Here is a 21,704-nt window from a genome sequence, read left to right on the forward strand (position 1 = left end):
AGTTTCATGAAATGTTGACATAACTGTGGGAGGAAGTAACATATTGAAGGACATTTGGAGAGGAAAGAGTTGAGATTTTGCAGAGATGGTGCAGGCAAACACTTATTGAGGAGTGGCATGATGGAAGAAGAGAACAGACAATAACCAAGGAGAACTACTACTATTATGAGCAAAGATGGGGCTAGGAATATTGGGTAATCATGGAGTGGGAACAGACAAGGAAGCATGAGAAGTCTCATTGCAAAAATGGATTTGAAGTAGGCATAAAGTTAGATTAGATAATGACATGCTTGTGATAAAGTGAAAGAGAAGATGATGATTTTAGTAGGGCTTAGAGTAGTAAACATGGAGTGAGGGAATAGTTGATCAACTCCATAAAAGAGAAATGTCTTCCCAAATTTAGGACCAAGGGTTAGACATGTGGAGTATTGACATGCAGCTGTAATGAACTGGGGGGAGGGGTGGACATATTCCAGAGGAGTTATTGGAAAAGGAAGACTGTATTGTGTGAGGTACATGAAGCAATTACAGGGTCTTGTATATGAAGTACTTGACAAGATAAAATGAGTGATACAATCCGGGTGCCAGGACCAAAAGTATAGATTGATGAAGTTACCTAGGAGGAGGAACAGGGATGAAATGGACTCTACAAGGTGAATTAAGATTGATATTACTCTTGTATAGCAGTTGAGGGAAGAATGTTTTGAAGGTATCTGTGAAAGTTTATATTTATAACATGTACTTCTTAGTCAGAAATAATTGATAGTATTTGAGTTGGAAATAATCTGTACTTCCAACTTGATGCCATTTCAATGTGGTGGTTGATGAATGTAATTCTAGATCTTTTTCTACAATGCCTAAATAGGGATTTTTGGAGGAAATGAGAACTGGTAGCCAATATTTACACTCACTAAAATCTAATGAGTTGGTCTGTGTAATCATAGTATTGTCAATATAGTTACAAGTGGCCATTTTCTATTCAATATGATCATTGTTTTAACCAGCATTCCAAAATTTATTTGCAATTGACAATTCTTCAGCTGATGATTTTGCAATATTCATTGCATAATGCAAACTGAATACAACCATGTAAAAGAAGGTTGCAGTGTTTGAGGCAAATAGTCTTAGAAGCACAGTAACACAAACATTTTAGGAGAAAACTAGCATTTTTTTCCAAAAAAAAAGCTACCATTTCCAGGTGCATCTTTCCTAGTCTTTTGAAATCTAGACATGTTTTGGCAATAAATTTTAGTGTTGTAATCTAATTGTAATTTAATGTTTGCTTCATACCTACTTTTACACACTGTCTTGTTCAGATTCTAACGTGGTGATTTATTTTTGCAGGCACAGTTTTCAAAGCTTGGAACAACTCTCAGCAGAGATCAGCCTTTCTTCGACTTCCTTAGATCCATTACACTCACAGAAAGAGGGCGAAGAAGGACACGGAAATTCAAAAAGTGATGGTAACATTTTTACATATAAAAATGATGTGCTGCCTCATGATCATTATTGTCATTATTTAGTAGCAAAGGCAGCCACTGATCCCAGGGGATCATGGGTTTGCACCTCTGGTGGACTGGAGTGTCCTCTCCAGGGCGCAAGCCTGGGCGGGAAGATTTGAAGAACCGACTGTTGCCCACACAGCAGGTCCCCCCTCTCCACGTCACTGATGCAGCCCAAGGGAAGGGCAAGCACCAATGCAGCTTGGCACCAGTGTCAATGCAGAGGTTGCCAGAGTGAAGTTGTAAACAACATCAAACTACCTTGGGGACCCTAGCTCTGGATTTCTTCCTCGGGATTTACTCCTGAAGCTATTCCCATGGGTGGGTATGGCTGCAAGGCAGCTGAGGTTTAAAATCAGAGTTTTCCTTCTCCTAGGCGGGCTGCCATCCAAGACTGACAAGCCTCACCTGCCCAAAGCAACTGGTTTTGAGACGCCAGTGGGCCGCCTTTGCCCCTTCTCTTGTCAGTAGAAACAGTTCTGCTGGGCCTAGTAGCTAAGCCACACGAGAAGGCCAAGAGTTGGATTTGGTTGTCAGAGGCTGCTAAGAGATGCACACCATCTGGGGCACTTTATAGGTAGTGGGAGCTTATCCCCAACTACCACCCCAGCTATGACAACCTTAGGAACCCACTTAGTATACTAATACATTCTGAAGTTGTGCTGAAATTAAACCTGCTGCCATTCAGTTTGTACAGGATGTCAGCTGTCCATAGCTTTGTTCTAAAGGAGAACACTACAACGTATTGGATTTAGTTAAACACATTTATTAAAAAAAAATGCAGTTAGCCCAGTTAAATTATAGGAACTATTGTTTGAAAATCCTGTCACATCCCTGCATTCCACTTGCTAGTTCTTGCCCTTTGTTTGCAATTACTGATGAGATTGATTGTATTTCTTAGATAATTGGGTTAACAGAAAAGTAAATGGAAATATGAGAAGACTACTTACTAACCTCTACCACATAATCAATGGATCAGAGCTAAACTCTGCTGTCCTGCCACACCCAGATGTGAATGGAGTTGCAATACACATAATGCTTGAATAGCTCTGGTCAGGCAGCATCTGTGACAATAATGAATTGAATTGATTTGCATTGACTTTATTTCTGACATCCTTCACATACATGAGAAGTAAAAATCTTTACGTTACATCTCTGTCTGAATGTGCAAATTATAGTAATTTGTAATAAATAATATGTACAACAGCACAGTCAATATAGCTTAGAAATACCATTGTATCAGCGTGAATTAATCAGTCTGATGGCCTGGTGTAAGAAGCTGTCCTGGAGCCTGTTGGGTCTTGGCTTTTATGCTGCGGTACTATTTCCCGATGGTAGCAGCTGGAACAGTTTGTGGTTGGGGTGACTGGGGTCCCCCATGATCCCCTGGGCCCTTTTTATGCACCTGTTGTTGTAAATGTCCTGAGTAGTGGGAAGTTCACAACTAGAGATGTGCTGGGCTGTCCGCACCACTCTCTTCAGAGTCCTGTGATTGAGGGAAGTACAGTTCCCATACCAGGCAGTGATCCAGCCAGTCAGGATACTCTCAATTGTGCCTCTGTAGAAAGTCCTTGGAACGTGGGGACTCAAGCCAAACTTGTCCAACCGTCTGAGGTGAAGGAAGCGCTGTTGTGCCTTATTCACCACACAGCCAGCTTGTACACACCACATGAGATTCTCAGGGATGTGTATACCAAGGAACTTGAAGCTGTTCACCCTCTCAACCCAGCTGATGTCAATAGGGCTGGCCCTGTCTCCATTCCTCCTGTGGTCCACAACCAGCTCTTTTGCTTTTGCGACATTGAGGGAGAGGTTGTTTTCTTGATGTCTCTGTACCAGGGTGAATAAACAAACAGTCCATGTTTCGGGGCAAGACCATTCATCAGGACTGGAAAGGAAGGGGGAAGTTACCAGTATAAGATGGTGGGAGGTGAAGGAGGACAAGCTAGATGGTAGCAGCATGCTCGGTTGCAGTGGCTTCTATGGGGTCAGCCAAGGGTGTGCAGTCTAACAGCGAGTCATTGTCTTAGTCACTTTCCTTGTGATCACAAGACCCAGAAGGACACTGTTAATGTTGAATGCTACTAATTCGATTCACTGATTTATTGGCGGATGGTGGCCTTGTTCATGGTGAGGTCTAGGCCTCAAGCCACAGAGTCACCTGTTTACAGCTGCCCAGGAGAGAGGTGTTGGAGTTGATGTGCTCCACTGGAGTGTTGGGGGCTGTGTGGAATGGCATCCAGACTGGAGTTAGTGCTGCCCCCCAGTGTTTGTTCAGTAGAAAACAAGCCCTGTTGTGTTCAACTGCAGACTCCTGCAACATTCATGAACTCAGGATCCCAGACTACTTATTTTTGTGTGACTGTATTTTATAGATATGTTATATGTGCTATATGTGTCTTGTCTTGTGCTGTGTATGACTCTTGCTACTGTGTTTTGCAGCTTGGCCGTGGAGTAACGCTCTTCCATTTGGCTGTATTCATGGGTATTCATGTACGGTTGAATGACAATTCAACTATGAACTGTGTGAAGCCAGCTGGTGAGTAGGGGGATGAAGAAAGAAGCTGGGAGGTGATGGGTGGAAAAGGCAAATGGCTAGAGAAGAAGGAATATGAATAAAAACAAAAAAAGGAGAGTGGACCCTGGGAGAAAGAAGGAGGAGGGGCACCAAGGCGAAGGTGATAGGCAGGTGAAGAGAGGGGTACGAGGCCAAAGTAGGGAATGAAGAAGGGGGAGGGGGGAAATTACTGGGAGAGATTGATGTTCATGCCTAGATGGAATATGAGGTGTTGCTCCTCCAACCTGAGAGTGTCCTCATTATGGCAGAAGAGGAGACCATGGACCGACATGTTGGAACAGGAATGGGGATAGGAATTAAAATGGCTGGCCACTGGGAAATTCCACTTCTTGCGGATGGAGCGAAGGTGCTTGACAAAGCAATCCCCCAATCTACGTCGGCCCTCACTGATATAGAGGAGGCTGCATTGGGAGCACTGAAGATAGTAGATGACTCCAACAGATTCACAATTGAAATGTTGCCTCATCTGGAAGGGATGTTTGTGGCCCTGAATGGGGGTGAAGGAGGAGGTGAATAGGCAGGTGTAGCACATCTGATTGCAGGGATAAGTGCCAGGAAGGAGATTAGTAGGAAGGGACAAATGGGTAAAGGAGTCACAGAGGGAGTGATCCCTATGGAAAATGGAGAGTGGGGGATGGGGTGGGGGGGTAGCAAAGGTATGTTTGGTGGTAGGGTCCCACTGAAGATGGCAAAGGTTGTGGAGAATGATGTGTTGGATGCACAGACTCATGGGGTGGTAGGTGAGGACAAGAGGAACTCTATCACTGTTGAGGCAATGGGAAGATTGGACGAGTGCGGATGTCCAGAACATGGAGATATTGGTGAGGGCAGCATCACTGGTGGAGGAAGGGAAACTGCATTATTTGAAGAAGGAGAACATCTCTGATGTCCTAGAAGGGGAAGTCTCATCCAGAGAACAGATGTGTGGAGACGAAGAAACTGAGAAAAGGGAATGGCATTTTTACAGAAGACCAGGTACAAAGGAATATAATCAAGATAGCCATAGGAATTGGAATGCTTATAAAAGACATCAGTAGACAGTTTGTCTCTAGAGATGGAGACAGATTGAGAAAAGGGAGCGGGGTGTCAGAGATGCACCAAGTGAATTCAAGGGCAGGGTGGAAGTTGAAGACAAAGTTGATAAAATTGACGAGCTCAGCATGGGTGCATGAAGTTTTCAATGTAACACAGAAAGAGTTGGGAACGATTACCAGGGAAAGCATGGAACATGGACTGTTTTGCATAGTCATTGAAAAGGAAAACATACAGCAGCTGGGGCCCATGGTTACACCTTGAGCTTGGGGAAAGTCAGAGGAGCTGAAAGGGAAATTATTGAAGGTGAGAAATCATTCTCCACAACTTCCACCACCTTCAACAGGACCCAACCACTAAACACATCTTTACCTCTCTTCCCACACCCCCACACCCCACCACCCAACTCTCAGTTTACTGCAGGGATCACTTCCTCTGTGATTCCATTGTTCATTTGTCCCTCTCTGTTAATCTCCCTCCTGTTATCCCTGCAAGTGGCAGAGGTGTTACACCTGCCCATTTATCTCCTCCCTCACCTCCATTCAGGGCCTCAAACAGTCCTTCCAGGTGAGGCAACCCTTAACCTGCAAATCTGTTGTGGTCGTTTAATATATCTGCGCTCCTGATGCAGCCTCCTCTACATCAATGAGATCTAATTGGGGGGACTGCTTTGTCAAGCACCTCTACTCCATCCACAACAAGCTGAATTTTCCAATGTCAACTATTTTAATTCCTATTTCTATTCTAGTTCTGGCATGTTGTTCCATGGCTTCATCTTCTGCCAAGATGAGGCCACTCTAGGTTGGAGGGGCAACACCTCATATTCTGTCTAGATAGACACCAACCTGATGGCATGAACATCGAATTCTTCAACTTCCAGTAATTTTTTCCCCCTCCCTTTCTCTCATCCTCATTCCCCACTCTGGCCTCTGACCACTTCTCCGCATCTGCCTATCAGCTCCCCTAGTTTTTCCTCCTCTTTCCTGTTCTCCCATGGCCCACTCTTTTCTCCTATCAGCTTCCTTCTCCAGCCATTTGCCTTTTTCATCTATCATCTCCAGCTTTTCACTTCATCTCTCTTCCCACCCATCTTCTAGCTTGTCCTCCTTTCCCTTCCCTCACATTTTTATTCTGGCATTTTTCCCTTTCCTTTTCAGCCCAAAATGTCAAGTGTTTATTTATTTCCATAGAGGCTGCCTGACCTGCTGAGTTCCTCTAGCATTTTGTGTGCCTTGGTTTGGATTTCCAGCATCTTCAGAATCTTTTGTGAATGGTGCTGGAGAATTTATTCAGCTGACTGGAGAAGGCTCCCCAAATATCTCCAGCCTTAAGTGATGGGGGAGTGCAAAAGTGAAAGCTGAAGCATTTGCAAGCAGCTTCAGCTAGAAGCGCTGAATGGATGATCTGTCTTGGCCTCCTCCTGAAGGCCCCAGCGTGGAAGATATCAGGCTTGAACCAATCCAATCTGCTTCACTGATACCGAGATACAGCAAAGGCTGTAGGACTGCCAACATACTACAAATAGTACTGAAGACTTGTGCTCTGGAACTTGCTGCACTTTAGCCAAGCTGTTCCCATACAACTATAACACTGGTATCGACCTGATGATGGAAAACTGCTTGAGTATTGTCCCGTTCACAAGAAATAGAATGATCAAACCCAGCCAATTATCGCCCCATTAGTGTGCTCTTGATCAATAGTAGAGTGATGGAAGGGATGATTGAAAGTGCCAAAAGTGGCACTTGCTTAGCAAAACTTGGCACACAGAAACTGTTTTGGTTCCACAAAGTTCCTGGCCTTGTTTTTACCTTGGTCCAAACGTGGGGAAAAAAAAAGCACTGAACTCCAAAGATGATGTGAAAGTATCTGCGCTTGTTATCAAGGCAGATTTGATCAAATTGAGGCAATGGGATTTGGTAGGGGGAGTCATCCACTGGTTGGAATTGTATCTACTGTACAGGAAGACAGTTGAGGTGGTTGGACTCCAATCATCTCTCCAGAGCAAATTCAGGACAATGTCCTAGGCCCAATCATCTTCAGCTGTTTCATCAATGACCTTCCATCAATCATTGGCAGAAATAAGGATGTTCACTGATGATTGCATAATGTTTAGCACCATTCACAATTTTCAGACATCTCACCCTGCAAAAACTCATTTCAGGGAGGTAGCACCACCACCCCCACCCCCTGCAACCCCATATTCCCCCACCCCCCTGTCGACCTCCAAGGGTGTATGTATACAGAATATTTGATTATGAAAGAACACAATTTATTTGATCATATATTGAAACATATATATATTTCTTGTTGAGTATTTTGTTGGCAGTCTCAATGCTAAGAGCTAAATGCTAATGCAAATAGCTTTTCTATTTTGCAAACTTTCCTTGTACTGTGATGTGGCTTGCTTGGCAGATTTGAGCATTTTGCCAGAAGTCTCAACCTCACAGCAGTCTATGTCAATGAATTTGTTAATTTTGCAAGACATCAGATTCACAAGTGTTTTGTGAGACAGCTGACTTCTGAATTCTGTCTTAATGTGACGCATCACGCAGGACACCAATAGAGTAGCTCCTTAGCAGCTAACCAGCTAGTTTAAATAATGTTCGCTATGCTAATGAATGAATAACACCTGTTAAACTCACCTCAACATGTCTTTTACAGTCATTGAACCCACCTGGGGCAATAGAAAAGTGACTGTTGCAAACAGCGCAGTGAGCAACACTGTCATTATTTTTGACCCCTATTAGGCAGGGGTACACTTTAGTTAAGTCTGAGGTGAAGTACGTTTTAAATTTTCTTTTTTTTGGAATACTCTGCCATGGCGCTGCAGGACACTGAAGAGAGAGGGAGGGAGAGAGAGAGAGCGAGAGACTGTAAAGTCCGCCCACAGAGAAAACTGATTGCTCTCTCTTTGTGCTAAGTAGACCTATCAGGATGCTCTGTCTGTCACTCTCTCGCTATGTCTTTCACGCTCTCGCTCTTACTCTCAAAAAAATTGATTTCCGGGATATTGTATATAATTTGCGGGCATCAGGGAGCTGCTATCAATATGCAGGAGACTCCTGGAACTTCCGGGAGAGGTGGGGTGTCTGCAACTTGTATAATGAAGCAGTCCACACTAAATATAGCAACCTTGAATAATATCCAGGCTTGGGTTGATAGGTGGCAAGTTGCAATAGTTAACTACCTTTTCGCCTGACATTCAATGGCATTACCATCACCAAATTTCCCATTACCAATATCCTGGGGCTACCAAGACCAGAAATTGGACTGGAGTAGATGTGTACACAATGTGACAAGAGTGGGCCAGGGACTAGGAATCCTGCAGTGACTAACTTGGCTCCTAATTCTTAATTGTTCTCCACTACAAGTCTTAAGTCAGGTGTCTGATGGAACACATTGCAAACTCTGGATGTATGCAGCTTCAATAACAATTGAAAGCTTGATTCCGAACAGGAAGATAGCAGCCGACTTGATAAGCACCACATCCTCAAGCATTCACTTACTTGACCACTGATGTTCGATAGCAACAATTTGTACCATCTTCAGAAAGCATTTTTGGCAATTTTCCAAGACATCCTAGATGGTACTTTCCAAACCCATAATCTGTCCCACCTAGAAATTACCCGTCCAAGTCACATACCAATCTGATTTGGAAATGTAGTGCTATTCCTTCATTGTTGCTGGTCAGAATCCAATTCTGACCCTAACAGCATTATGGGTATGACTGTATGTCAGGGACTACAGTGATTCAATAAGGCATCTCACTTCCCGCTGCAAGGGCAGTTAGGGATTGGCAATTAGATACTTAGCTCCCAAAGCCACGTTTGAATGGATATATAAAATGTTCCCATCATGAAGCTCAAATTAAGCATTTTCCTCATTTATGGATAGAGGATTCAGCTGTTACCCACGTTGTTATTTATTTCTTAGAGATGAGCTTAAAAGCAACATAAATGAAAGTTTGACTGAAAATCATCCAGTCTTGTGACTAATGAAGCTAAACATATAGGAGAAAAACTAAAATATGTCCTTTTTCAGTTCAGCTCACTCAGAAGGCATGGCCCACTGTTGCCCTCTAAGGGTGTGATTAGCTTGCCTGCCCCTCTATACTGTTCTAGTGTGTGTGGTAAAGCTACTCCAACAATGTAGTTGGGTAGAATGTTCCAGAGTAATGACTTAAAGAATGGTGAATTGTAGTTCACTGCACTAATCTAATAAATGTTATTGGACTGAGTAAGTTGGAGGCTTGACTTCAGTAAATTGCTTTGAATGCAATGAAACAAAATTACAGATGATGGAAATACTCAACACACTTAGCAAGATTTCCCTTGTATTAGTTCCAGGTTGACACTAGCCAATCATATTTTCTACGTTATTACTTGAAAACGGATTACAGCAATTCTTCTACCACTCAACCTATTCTGTGCTTGCTCTCTTGCGCTCCTTTTCAATAACTGGATTACTTCAGCAACATTCTAATCAGTGGGATCCAGTGTAGAATTATAGAATTTTAGAAGGTGACACCAATGCATCCACTTCCCACAAAACCTCTACCTTCAGAATTCTAGGATGCAGGTGATCAGGTTCTACAAATATTTCCTTTAGGTCTCATTAATTTCCCCATATTTTGTTTTATTAATGCTAATTTCTTAGTTTTTCCATTTACTCTGGGCCAATTTTTCTACATTATTTCCATAAAGTGTTAATGGCAGCAGATTAAATTGTAGTGTTCAAAAGGAGCTGGGTAAGTATTTCAAAGACACAAATTTTCAGGGCCATGTAGAAAGGGTGAGGAGATGGTACTAGCTTGGATTGGTCTTGCAAAGAGCTGGGACGGTCTCAATGAGCCAAATGATCTATTTCTGTGTTGTAAAACAAAAAGAGAAATTGGGGGAAAGACTCAGTAGGTCAGGCTGTATCGATGGGATGAGAAACAGAATCAATGTTGATTATTTTTTCATCTCCTCTTGCTGTTACCATTTTAAAATTGAGATTTAGTTGTGATTTATCTATTTTATGTGAATAAAATTGTTTAATTTCCTTCATAACAGATCAGAATGTGCTTAAAACTTAAAACAATTGTAACATATTTTCTTTAAATTATAGGGAAGGAGGACACTCCCTCATTACTTGGTCTATGTGGATCCTTGACTTCCATGACCAGCTACAAATCTCTTACAAGCTTGAAATCCAGTGAATGCCTTGCAAGTCCGAATGCTGAGATTAGCAGCCCAGGGCTCACTCCATTTTAGGAGCAACTTGTCATCCAAACCAGAGTGAACCTGGTATCTTGGTATGCACTGAAGTGACATCCCAATTATTTAACCAATCCTGACAACTTGAGACTTTAATAGGTCCAATAATTTTATTTAATCAGAAAACCAACTGACAATGCACTGCTGCACTGTTTCATGATACCACAACCATCTGCAAAAGATTCAGGTCACTTCATGCGGAGTGCTTTACTTGAATGTGTTTGCTTTGGAAATTGTTCCTGGTATTTAAAAAGTGTTGGCTGCACTGTTTGTCTTGTTTCTTTCCTTCCTAAAATGGCTGGTTAAGGGAGTATTCGGTAAAAGTGTTTTTGTTTACTGCTGAAAATTTTGAGAATTTGCAGAAGGTCCAAGCAATATAGTTGTGTATTTGTGGATCAAAAAGGGTGTTAATATGTACAATTTATTTCATTACTAGCTTAAAATGTTACTATTTTTTCAGGCGATTTTAAGTGCAATTGTTTTTGTTCTAATTAAGTCTGCAGATTTCTAGGTATGTCTGCTGTTGTGCATTTGTTTTGAAGAACTTCCAGTCCATCTAGCTTCTGACATTCTAACTGCTTGTATTAAAACTATTTCCCACAGATGCAAGTGAAGGTGATGCCTAATTGTTGTCTTGAATTACTTGATTAAATCAAAATGCCATGCCCTTTGATATTCTGCCAGGACTGAATTTATCAATGTTAATGTAAAAGTTTGAGATGCCTTTTTCAAAACAAAGTAAATGGTAGCAAACATTTGATGGTGTTCCTGATTTTTGAAAGATGGTGGTGTTCACATTGTGGCAGGGTCTGTCTATTCACGTTGGGAACAAGGATTGGTTGCCAATCAATCTTGCACTGGTTCTAATGCCATATTTCATATTGTAATTGTCTAACGTCACTGTTACTACATCAAATATTGTTTCCGATACATTTCCCTTTGTCATTACAGAGATGGATAAATTTGCCATTGAAAGAAATTAATAAATCAGCAATTAAAGATGTTAGGAATTGTAGGAGCTATTTTTGATGCTTTTATGTATGTAGCAAAAAAAATTGCCACTAGAATACATTGATTATTTATTACCTGTAATCAGGTATGATATTCTCCCCAAAGACTTTGTTTTAAATTGAAAGTTGCATTTCAGTCTTTGACTCTATTGCATATTAAAAATTGTCAATACCTTTTGATCTTTTTAAATGCACATTAGCTATGTGGTTTGTGTGGTTTAAAAGTACAATGGTTCATCATTTTACTTTGAAAAGTTTACACACAAAACTAATCACAGGGACATTTGGTGGACAGAATCTTTTTGCTTTATTTTAAGAACAATCATCTCACCCTATTTTTATTGTTTACATTTAAATACAATCTGTTAGTCAGTAATTTGTGTACTGAACTAGTATTAAGCTGCTGGTAACATGTACATACTGCATGATAAGTTTTTCTTTTTGTACCAGTATGTATTCACTGAATATTTACTTTGTTCTGTCTTATCTAAATGAGGAAGTCAAAAAGCCTAAACTGTATTCATTTTTGTCTTGATAAGTTATGTGAGTCTTAATAACTGCATGTATAATAAAAGTGAAGCAAACTCTGCTATTTGGCCATCTATATGAATATTTTGACTTCAGCTGTAATATGAAAATTATTCATCCTCAACTTTATCTCAAAGGATGTGTATGAGCATGGGAATAAACAGTAAAGGTGTGGCATTTACTGTTCATTACAGCTACCAACCGATTGTGGGCTTCTGAGTAGCAACTTGTCATGAACATAAGATTCTTTCTAGTACACTGCCCTCTCATTTCCTCCCCAGACCTGAGTAAGAGCAGGGTAAGCGTAAGTATTTTTACCAGCAACCCCACTGAAGAATTCTGAGACTTGCGGATATATTATAAAACTGAACCTGTGCAAAATTATGCAGTTGATAAAAATGAGAAAAATTATACTGAAATAAGGAAGTAGGATTTCTTCCCCACGTTGAAGGAAAACACCAATTAAGGATTGAGTCTCTGCCATTGAAAGTGCATAGGTTACTCGGTAGTGATAAGATTTATAAAGCTGCTTAAAAAAAATAATTACTACTCAGATTGACATTGAAACATCTAGGGAGTGGGTACGTAGCTGAAATTCATGCTGTCAGCTGACTTGAATGAGAAGTACCAATACAGGAGCGTTTGTAACCTACAATTCAAATCCCTCCCTGGGTGCCCCAAAGTGCTTTACAGATAACACGCTTTATAAAGGTGGCAACAGTGGTATCCTAATTAGTACATGACCTCCCACCCCAGCTTTGTTGCCTGGCTGTTCATCTCAACTAGGAAAAGTTTAAAGTCAAATTTGTTCTGTTCTCTTCAAAAAAAAAGGGATGAGTACAACAAAGGAATTTCTGTGACAGGCTAGAGACCAAGGGAACTTATTTGGAGGAGATTAAATTGAAAGTCAGCGCTGGGGGTGCTGAGATCAATGCTTGACTTGCAGTTCCAGAAAAATCTGGATGAGAATGCTTGAAATATTCAGCAAAATTTATTAGAAATGAAAGTTAATGTTTGGTCTTGAGAGCTATACTGTGCTCAGTCATGATGAGATGTGGTTCCGGGTTTGCCAGATATTTTACATTGTTCTGGAGGAGCCCAAAGTGAAGGCAGTCCGGAGTGAGATGATGAAGAGACAGACGATTGGAAGCTTGGGGTCACTTGTGCAATTGAACAGAACTGTTTCACAAAACAGCCAATCCATATTTGGTTTCTTCATTGTAAAGACCATGCTGCAAGCACAAATGGAATACACTAGATTGGAAGTTAAAGCAAATCTTTGCTTCACCTAGTATTGGTAGGAAGAGATAAAAGCAGTTTCGTTGTGGAGGAAAGTGCCATGAGAATGGGAGTGGGTGGATGTTGGGATGGACAAATGAAACGGGGAAATTGCAGATGGTACAATTCCGTTTAAAAGTGGGGAGGGGCGGGGAAGATGTGTGTTATATTGGAATTGCATTGAACATATCAGAATTTGGATAATGAACCTCTCAAAGTGAAGGTTGGTGGGGTGAAAACTAGGACAAGGGTGACCTTATCTTTGCTGTTTCTAACTGCCACCTGGTCTGCTAAGTACTTATATAGAAGATGGAGCAGTGTAGTATAGTTCAAAGTAAATTTATCATCAGGTTTGCTTATAATGACAAGTGATTATTGTCCTGCAGGCATTCTCAATAAATCTAATAACCATAATCAAATCGTGAAAGACCACAACAACTTGGCCATTCAATCAGTGTACAAAAGACAACAAATTGAAAATTGAAAGTGGGCATGCAGGTACAGCAGGCGGTGAAAAAGGCGAACGGTATGCTGGCATTTATAGCGAGAGGATTCGAGTACAGGAGCAGGGAGGTACTACTGCAGTTGTACAAGGCCTTGGTGAGACCACACCTGGAGTATTGTGTGCAGTTTTGGTCCCCTAATCTGAGGAAAGTCATCTTTGCCATAGAGGGAGTACAAAGAAGGTTCACCAGATTGATTCCTGGGATGGCAGGTCTTTCATATGAAGAAAGACTGGATGAACTGGGCTTGTACTCGTTGGAATTTAGAAGATTGAGGGGGGATCTGATTGAAACGTATAAGATCCTAAAGGGATTGGACAGGCTAGATGCGGGAAGATTGTTCCCGATGTTGGGGAGGTCTGGAACGAGGGGTCACAGTTTGAGGATAGAGGGGAAGCCTTTTAGGACCGAGGTTAGGAAAAACTTCTTCACACAGAGTGGTGAATCTGTGGAATTCTCTGCCACAGCAAACTGTTGAGGCCAGTTCATTAGCTATGTTTAAAAGGAAGTTAGATATGGCCCTTGTGGCTACAGGGGTCAGGGGGTATGGAGGGAAGGCTGGGTCCTGAGTTGGATGATCAGCCATGATCATAATAAATGGCGGTGCAGGCTCGAAGGGCCGAATGGCCTACTCCTGCACCTATTTTCTATGTTTCTAAACTGTGCAAATAATCAAAATTGAGAATGTGAGATGAGTCCTTGAAAGTAAGTCAATAGGTTGTGGGAATAGTTCATTGATAGGGCAAGTGAAGTTATTTCCACCCCCCCCCCGGCTTCAATAGCCTGATGATTGAGGTAATAACTGTTTCCATACCACCTTCATGATGGCAGCAGCGAGAAGGGAGCATGGGTGGTGAGGGCCCTGATGCTGAGTGCTGTTTTCCTGCGGTAAATCTCCATGTAGATGTGCTCAATGGTGGAGAGGGCGTTAACCATAATGGACTGGGCTTATATCTACTTTTTTTTTTAAAGGATATTTTGTTCAAGGGCACTGGGGTTTCAACATCAGGCTGTGATGCAGCCAGTCAATATACTCTCACCACACATCTATAGAAATTTGTCAAAGGTTGAGATGTCATGCTAAACATTTGCAAACTCCTAAGGAAGCAGAGGCTCGTGAACCTCTGGTTTCCTCCTGCAGTCAACTATCCCCTTGGTTTTGCTGACATTGAGTAAGAGGTTGTTGTTGTGGCACCACTCAGCCAGATTTTCAATCTTCCTCCTATATGCTCATTCATCATCACCTTTGATTCTGCCTAAGACAGTGGAAACATCAGCAAACAACATCAGAAACACAGCGTCGCAGCAGTGCTTAGCCACTCTGTCATAGCTGTATAGGGGGCTCAGCACGTAGCCTTATGATGCACCTGTGTGGATGGAGATTGTGCATCTGAGCTAACTACAATGCCAATGTAAACTAATCCCATTTGCCTACACATTGTTTATATTTCATCACTCCCTGCTTGTTCACGTGTCTGTAATGTGCCTCCTAACTGTGACTGGTGCATTTGCTTCCACACATTCCAGGGATTTGCCACAGTGTTAAAAGTTAACTTGCATCATAAATCTCCTTCAAACATTTCTCCTCACGGTAAAACTATGCCTTTTAGTATCTGACATTTCCACACTGGGAAAAGTCCTATTTACCCTGTCAATCTCTCAATGTTATTTCCAGTGGGTTAGCCCTTGGTCTCTCCTCCAGAGAAACAAGCTTGTCGAACTTCTCCTTATAGGTATTACCTTCCAACCCAGGCAACGGCCTGGTAAATCTCTTGCAGCCATCCTGAAGTCTCCACATGCTGCTTGTAATGCAGCAACCAGAACTGCACACCATACTCAGTTGTAGCCTAACCACAGTTGTATATGACTGCAACATGACTCCCCAACCTTTGTACTCAATACCCAAACCGATAAAGGTATACACGCTGTAAAATTTCTTTACCTCCCTATCTACTGGTGTTGCCACTTTCAGGGAGTTCCCCAAGATATCCTGTATATCAATACTCCCAAGGGTCCTGTCATATTTTTTGTCTCTTATATTTGAGCTCAAATTGCAGCTCTTCACACTTTTTCTGGATTAAATTCCATCTGCCATTTCTGCACCTGTATTTCCAACTTGTTTTCATTTCAGATCTATTGTCTTACAATTATAATTTGGAGGCATAGTTAACTGCAAAATTAATTTCTGAATCAGTTAAACCTAATCCTAATGCATACAGAAAATTCAATTTAAAAAAAAAATCTCAGGGCTTTTGAGAAAGTGACTTGAGATTGTTTGACAATACAGTGAAGTTCAGTTATCCATTTATTTTTGCCACCAATTCATGGTAAAACCCAATCTGTTGGAGGAACTCAACCCAAAACATTGACTATCTCTGCCCCCACACATGCTGTTCAGCCCACTGACTTCCTACTGCAACTTGCCTTTTTACTCTTGATCCTAGCATCTGCAGTCTCTTGTGCCTTAATCAACTCTTGATGCCTTGCAATGAGCACCAAAGGAAGATGCCAAAAATAGGGCACAGCTTACTTCTTCGGTTGTCCATCGAAATCTGATGATGCCCACTCCTTTAATGGTGAGATCTTTGACTATCCTGGACCCACAAGCTCTGTTGCAGGTGGGACATGTATATGAAGTAGTGGTGGCAACCATGGCTGCATTTCTCCTGGCTCTCTTCTGGTTGTTCTTTCCATCTCCAGAATATGAACCCCGTCTCGACACAGCTGTCGCCGAGTGGTATGGTCAGCAGCAACCTCCTCCAGGTCCTCAGGCCTGATCCTGCATTCTTCATCTGACCCTTATATAGCACTTCGGCCTTCCAGCTGAGTATCGACCATGATGTAGCTGGCAGTATAACACTCTGCGGGGTAGCAGACATGGGGGCATCCTTATCACGTGCCCCAGCCACTGCAGCTGTCGCTGGGTGATCATGGTCTCAATACTTCTGCACAGCTTAACAATTATGCCAACACTACCCAAGCCCATTACAAAATTTTTAAGTTTCTTGGTATGCCAGTATGTCAAATGCTGCAAGGTATCTTTTGAACGTTTTTGTAAAAATGCCTTTTAAAATGTTTTCACTGTGGTGGTGCCTTTTATCTATTTTTCCTAAATTACCATAGGAAACACCACCTGCAGCAGACCTTCAAATACCTTTGTCTAGTTTTACAACCTATGATGCCAGATGGTCATAGCTAGGCTGCTAGGAAAAAAAGGGTAGTTCCAAGAGCCTGTCTTCACAACCTTTCAAATGATAATATGTCACTGCACAATCACACATGGTCTTTATAGAATGCAGACAACTTTTTAAAATCCCATGTAAACAATTCTTATGGGGAAAGGTGAACTCCTGTACACATGCAGCCATATCTGGAAACCTAAAAATGAATTGGAGGGGAAAAGTAGTTTAAAAACTGACATCTGTCCTCATAAAATCTTTTTACTTTACACAAGACATTAATCAAATCAAAAGGTCTGGTGATAGTATGTGCATTGTTTGTTTATTTTACATCTAAAATGAGAAAAAAAATTGCACAATTTCACAAATTTAAGATTTACTCAACTCTATTTTCAGGAAATAATCTTCATTACAATAAATTGAGTGTTCAGATAAAATATACCCACAACTACCTGACCAGTCCATTTTGTGTTTATTAACTGCACTGGCAGAGATTTTGTCGTTATAAATCTTTTAGTGGGATTATTTTTAAGGTGTAAAACAAAGGCAACATTGCTATGCTTGTGGCTAGTTAAGGTTTCCATAATAGTTAGCTGATATACTTTGCAAAATGTTTTGAGTTTCACTGCTTTCTAAATTGGTATTGCACTTTCATTTTCTACAGCTGCGTTCCAGACATCAAATGTGATACAACTTTTCTTTACCATCTAGTTTTGTAGGTAAAATCCTACCATTTTCACAATCTTAATAAGACTATTTCACATAGCTTTCATATTATTATAACCAGACACAGTAAAACACATTAACTTTGAGGCACAGATTTCAGCAACGTTAAGCACTGGAAAATGAACTTGTAAATATATTTCACTGATACTATTAGTGTCCATTCACAAGTAGTTTAATGTTCCAAGGGTTCACCTCTGTAATCATGGGTAGGCCATGTTTGAAGTTTTTTTTGTCCGTAACTTTTGGCAAGAAAGTTGTTGTCATGATTACTTTCTTCCTCAGGCTCAACCTGTATGTACTTTCTCAGCCAGCGCCTGACTTGTAGCCTTTTTTCTCTCCCGCTCTTTGTTGATTTTACGAAAAAAGGATTTTCCATATTCGTAGGAACTGATCATAATCGCACAAGCCGGTGCTACCTTCATTAATCGAGGCAACAAACCTGGGGATTAAGGCAGTGCAAAAGTTAGATCAGGAAACATTCTTACTGATCCACAGGTTTAAAAAAAAACGAAGTGTCTATTAATTTGACATGCAAGTGCAGCAGGAACTAAGTTACCTTTGATCAAATCTGAATGATCAAAATTAAAAGTTCACATTTACAACCTATCATAACATGGCACGTGGCCAAGTGGTTAAGGCACTGGACTATCTACCTGAAGTTCGTGAGTTCGAGCCCCAGCCGAGGGAATGTGTTGTGTCCTTGCGCAAGGCACTTAATCAAACATTGCTCTGCGACGACACTGGTGCCAAGCTGTATGGGTCCTAATGCCCTTCCCTTGGACAACATTGGTGTCGTGGAGAGGGGAGACTTGTAGCATAGGCAACTGCTGGTCTTCCATACAACCTTGCCCAGGCCTGCGCCCTGGAGAGTGAAGACTTTCCAGGCGCAGATCCATGGTCTTGCAAGACTGACGGATGCCTTTACTTTATAACATTGAAGGTATTGATTGGACAATACTAGTGGTTAACTACTTCACAATTAATTTTCTTTGGTCATTTACAGGTTTGAGTAATGTCACCTTTACCTAGTGTTTGTGCTGATAATCAAGGACAGTTTCAAGGATACATTCCGGCTTCAATCTTCAATAACAATGCCAGAACGCACTGATGAAAGGACCCAAACTCCGAACTCATTGACCTACCGCATCCCTGGCCCTTGTGCTTTCTGCCCTCGTGGACCTCTGATTCCATGACCTACCAACCTGGGGTGACTTGCTGACCTGAGGAGTTACCAGCTGCTGTCTTCTCTGGTCTTCTGTCCACAGTGCTTGCAGACCTGTCATCTGTCCACAGAATTACTGGCCTTTAAGCAACGACCTGTATGCCGGCCTGATCTCTTAACATCCCACATCCCAGTTCCAAAACCCTAACCTCACAATATACTTAACTCCCCTGCTCTGTCCTCAAAACCATCCCAACCAACCTAAACATAAACAACTGAAGCTGAGTCATGACCTTCATGGACATCACTTTTGACTTGAAGGAACAAATAATAAAAAGAAACAAATGTTGGGCATACTTGAACTAGTGCAAGGGTGTCTAAAATGCAAATGCAGTGGATTCCGGTTAATTGGGACACATCGGGACAAGTACATTTTGGCCCAATTCAGCAGCTGCCCCAATTAGCTGAAGTTCCATGGAAATAGTTAAAAAGGTCTACAGAAGACAAGTGGTAACAAATTAAGTATTTAAATGAAACAAAACAAATTAGAACACTACAGTACTATAAAACTATTTATTGACAGAATAATTCATCCAGTTTATTCAATGAAAAAGATCAAAAGACTGCCTTCATACAATGCTTGTTATGACTGCATCCTCCAAACCTTCAGTTTCATTGTAACACTGAAGGTACTGACAATAATCTTGAATGATTGTTTCAAACTGTTTGCAGTTCCTAACTTACTTTTACTCCTGGTCATTTCTGAAACCTCCAAGCCTGAATGTTTGAAACCACAATGAGCAAAACCGTTTGGAATAGTCTTACTGCTTATTTCTTGTTAACTGTCAGCGATAAAAATCACTGCTTTTTGAATACGAGCACACGCACTGATGCTATTTAAAAACTGTTCACTCAAAGCATGGTGTAGCATCAAACGGCCACACGAGTGCGCATGACTGACCTGTTTGGCAACAGTCTTCTGCCCCAATTAAGCAGTATTGTGTCCCAAATAAATGAAGGGAATCCTGGCAATTTTATTGATGAGTTTTTGTTTTTTAAGAGTTGGCCTAATTAAGTGGCTGTCCCAATTAACTGATGGCTCAATTACCTGGAATCCACTATACTTACTGTGAACCTAAAAAATGCACTAAGCACTGTAGGTTTGGTGAACTACAGATACCCAATTAACCAAATGGAAATAAAAAGTTGTGGCAAAAATGGGTGTCATTAAAGGAGAGTAATGAATTATTTAAAAAAGGAATGATAAGTCAATCTCAAATATGCTTTGATACAATGGATTCAGGAAAGACAAAAGGGAAGAAGGCATGGGGGGAGGCCAATAGTGACTAAGTTAAGGAAATATTCTGTATTGATCATGGTCAGAATGCACTCTGGAGTTGGAAAACAAAATTCCATTACAATACTGGGGCTATCCTGTCGTCTCTTAGGTAGTGGTGAAGATATTGAGGAGAACATTTTGAGGAAATAGCACCTACTGTATGCACAAACCATAAAACTCTCGTATACACCAAGATTGTCTTAGCAAAAAAGGGAAGTGTGTGTGTGTGTGTGTGTGTGTGTGTGCACACACGTGTGAGGCAAGAGCAAGATTTAAATTGAGGTTTATTAGTTTTCTTCTAGGCCTGATAAGGAAGGCTACACTGGCGTAGCTGATTCTTGGAGATTGCCCATAACAAGATAAGCAAGCAATAGTGAAGAATCTAGGAGATAGCATGCAAAATATAAGATTTAGAACAGTTATGAAGAAAGGTACTAGCCACGCCAAGGTTCAAGACTGACACTCATTTGCTATAAAAATTAAAATTAAAATTCCTGTTGCCGTTGTAGGACAGTTCCTCCCAATGATAAAATGACTGTAAAGTCAATCTATTGTATAGCAAGAACTTAAGTGGTTTTACTTACCTACAAATAAACCTCCAAATCCAGATTGACTAACAATTTTTTTCATTATTTTCCAGGTGGAGGATAATTTATTTTGAGAGTCTAGAACAAATATTAAGCATAGAACTTACTGGTTATATTGCATTAATTGATAATCAATTGCTTATGCTTCTAAATACAGAGATTTGCTTTTTATAAGTTAGGAAGATAATCTATCCCAGCTATATGAGAATAGCTTTTTTGGGCAAATGTGTTAATAATTGGAGAAAGACAAGTGAAACCAATATGGCAGACTGTGCTTACCTTTTTTGAAGTACTTAAAATAGTGCATGAAGTGATGTCTATAAATGTTCTATAGAGGATTTCCCCCATAACATCACAAATCACTAAATTGAAGGCAAATTACTAAAGTGGTTAAAAAATTAGCTGAATATTACGAATTTTGTTGGGATCTTAATTTTTCAATGTATTTATTAACGAACTAGATTAAAAAGGTTTAAATCCTAGTTCGTTGATACAGAAAGATGGAAGGCAGTGTAAACTTGTGCTGAAGCATTATCAAGAACTATCAGGATTAAACTTTGGACATAACTATGGAAAATTAATTTCAATGTAACAAATACAGAATGATATGCTTGAATCTAAAAAAAAACTAGTACACTATTGAAAAGCCAAGAGTAGGGTTCCAAGGGGATTTGGGAATGCACAAACATAGTACATTAAAGACAATTTAGTTGGGTACAGAAAGTAATCAAATTCTTAAAGAATGTTAAACATTGTAGCTAGAATACTAGAAAACAAGAGAGACATTTATGCTGCAGCTGTACTAAATTGTTACAAGCAAACTGTGGGCTAATGAAGGAAACTGACAAAATATATGGAGGAAAGCCATTTTTACTGGTTGAATAATTTTTGGAAAAGGGCGAACATGGCAAATATAAGAGCCAGGCTGTTCTGGCACGTGAAGACTGAAGAAATTTGAAACTTTTCCATAAATAGAATTTACACTTGGTAAACAATCATATTTAAGTCTTGAATTAACAGAT

General features: G+C 40.8%; 2 protein-coding genes across 11 annotated transcripts in view; one reads left to right on the forward strand and one right to left on the reverse strand.

Annotated features, from left to right (window-relative positions):
- The window catches only part of rundc3b (RUN domain containing 3b), a 103,726-nt gene extending 90,620 nt beyond the window's left edge, over positions 1-13,106 (forward strand). For 2 of the 10 annotated variants that reach the window (XM_063044147.1, XM_063044152.1), the window contains 3 exons: positions 1,345-1,463; positions 3,945-4,041; positions 10,222-10,360. In XM_063044147.1, the coding sequence (XP_062900217.1) occupies positions 1,345-1,463; positions 3,945-4,009 (184 nt within the window). In that variant the 3' untranslated portion in view covers positions 4,010-4,041; positions 10,222-10,360. Of the gene's footprint in view, positions 1-1,344; positions 1,464-3,944; positions 4,042-10,221 lie in introns of all 10 variants that reach the window. The other 8 variants (XM_063044148.1, XM_063044153.1, XM_063044149.1 and 5 more) reach the window with 6 other exon arrangements.
- A 4,026-nt stretch (positions 13,107-17,132) lies between these two features.
- Positions 17,133-21,704, reverse strand: part of LOC134344415 (probable mitochondrial glutathione transporter SLC25A40) — a 44,119-nt gene continuing 39,547 nt past the window's right edge. Inside the window, exons 10-11 of the mRNA XM_063044158.1 lie at positions 20,680-20,760; positions 17,133-18,033 (exon numbers count right to left, since the gene is read on the reverse strand). Coding sequence (XP_062900228.1) covers positions 17,879-18,033; positions 20,680-20,760 — 236 coding nt within the window. The 3' untranslated portion in view covers positions 17,133-17,878. The remainder of the gene's footprint in view (positions 18,034-20,679; positions 20,761-21,704) is intronic.

The sequence above is a fragment of the Mobula hypostoma genome, chromosome 3 (genome assembly GCF_963921235.1).
Source record: "Mobula hypostoma chromosome 3, sMobHyp1.1, whole genome shotgun sequence".
NCBI lineage: Eukaryota > Metazoa > Chordata > Chondrichthyes > Myliobatiformes > Myliobatidae > Mobula > Mobula hypostoma.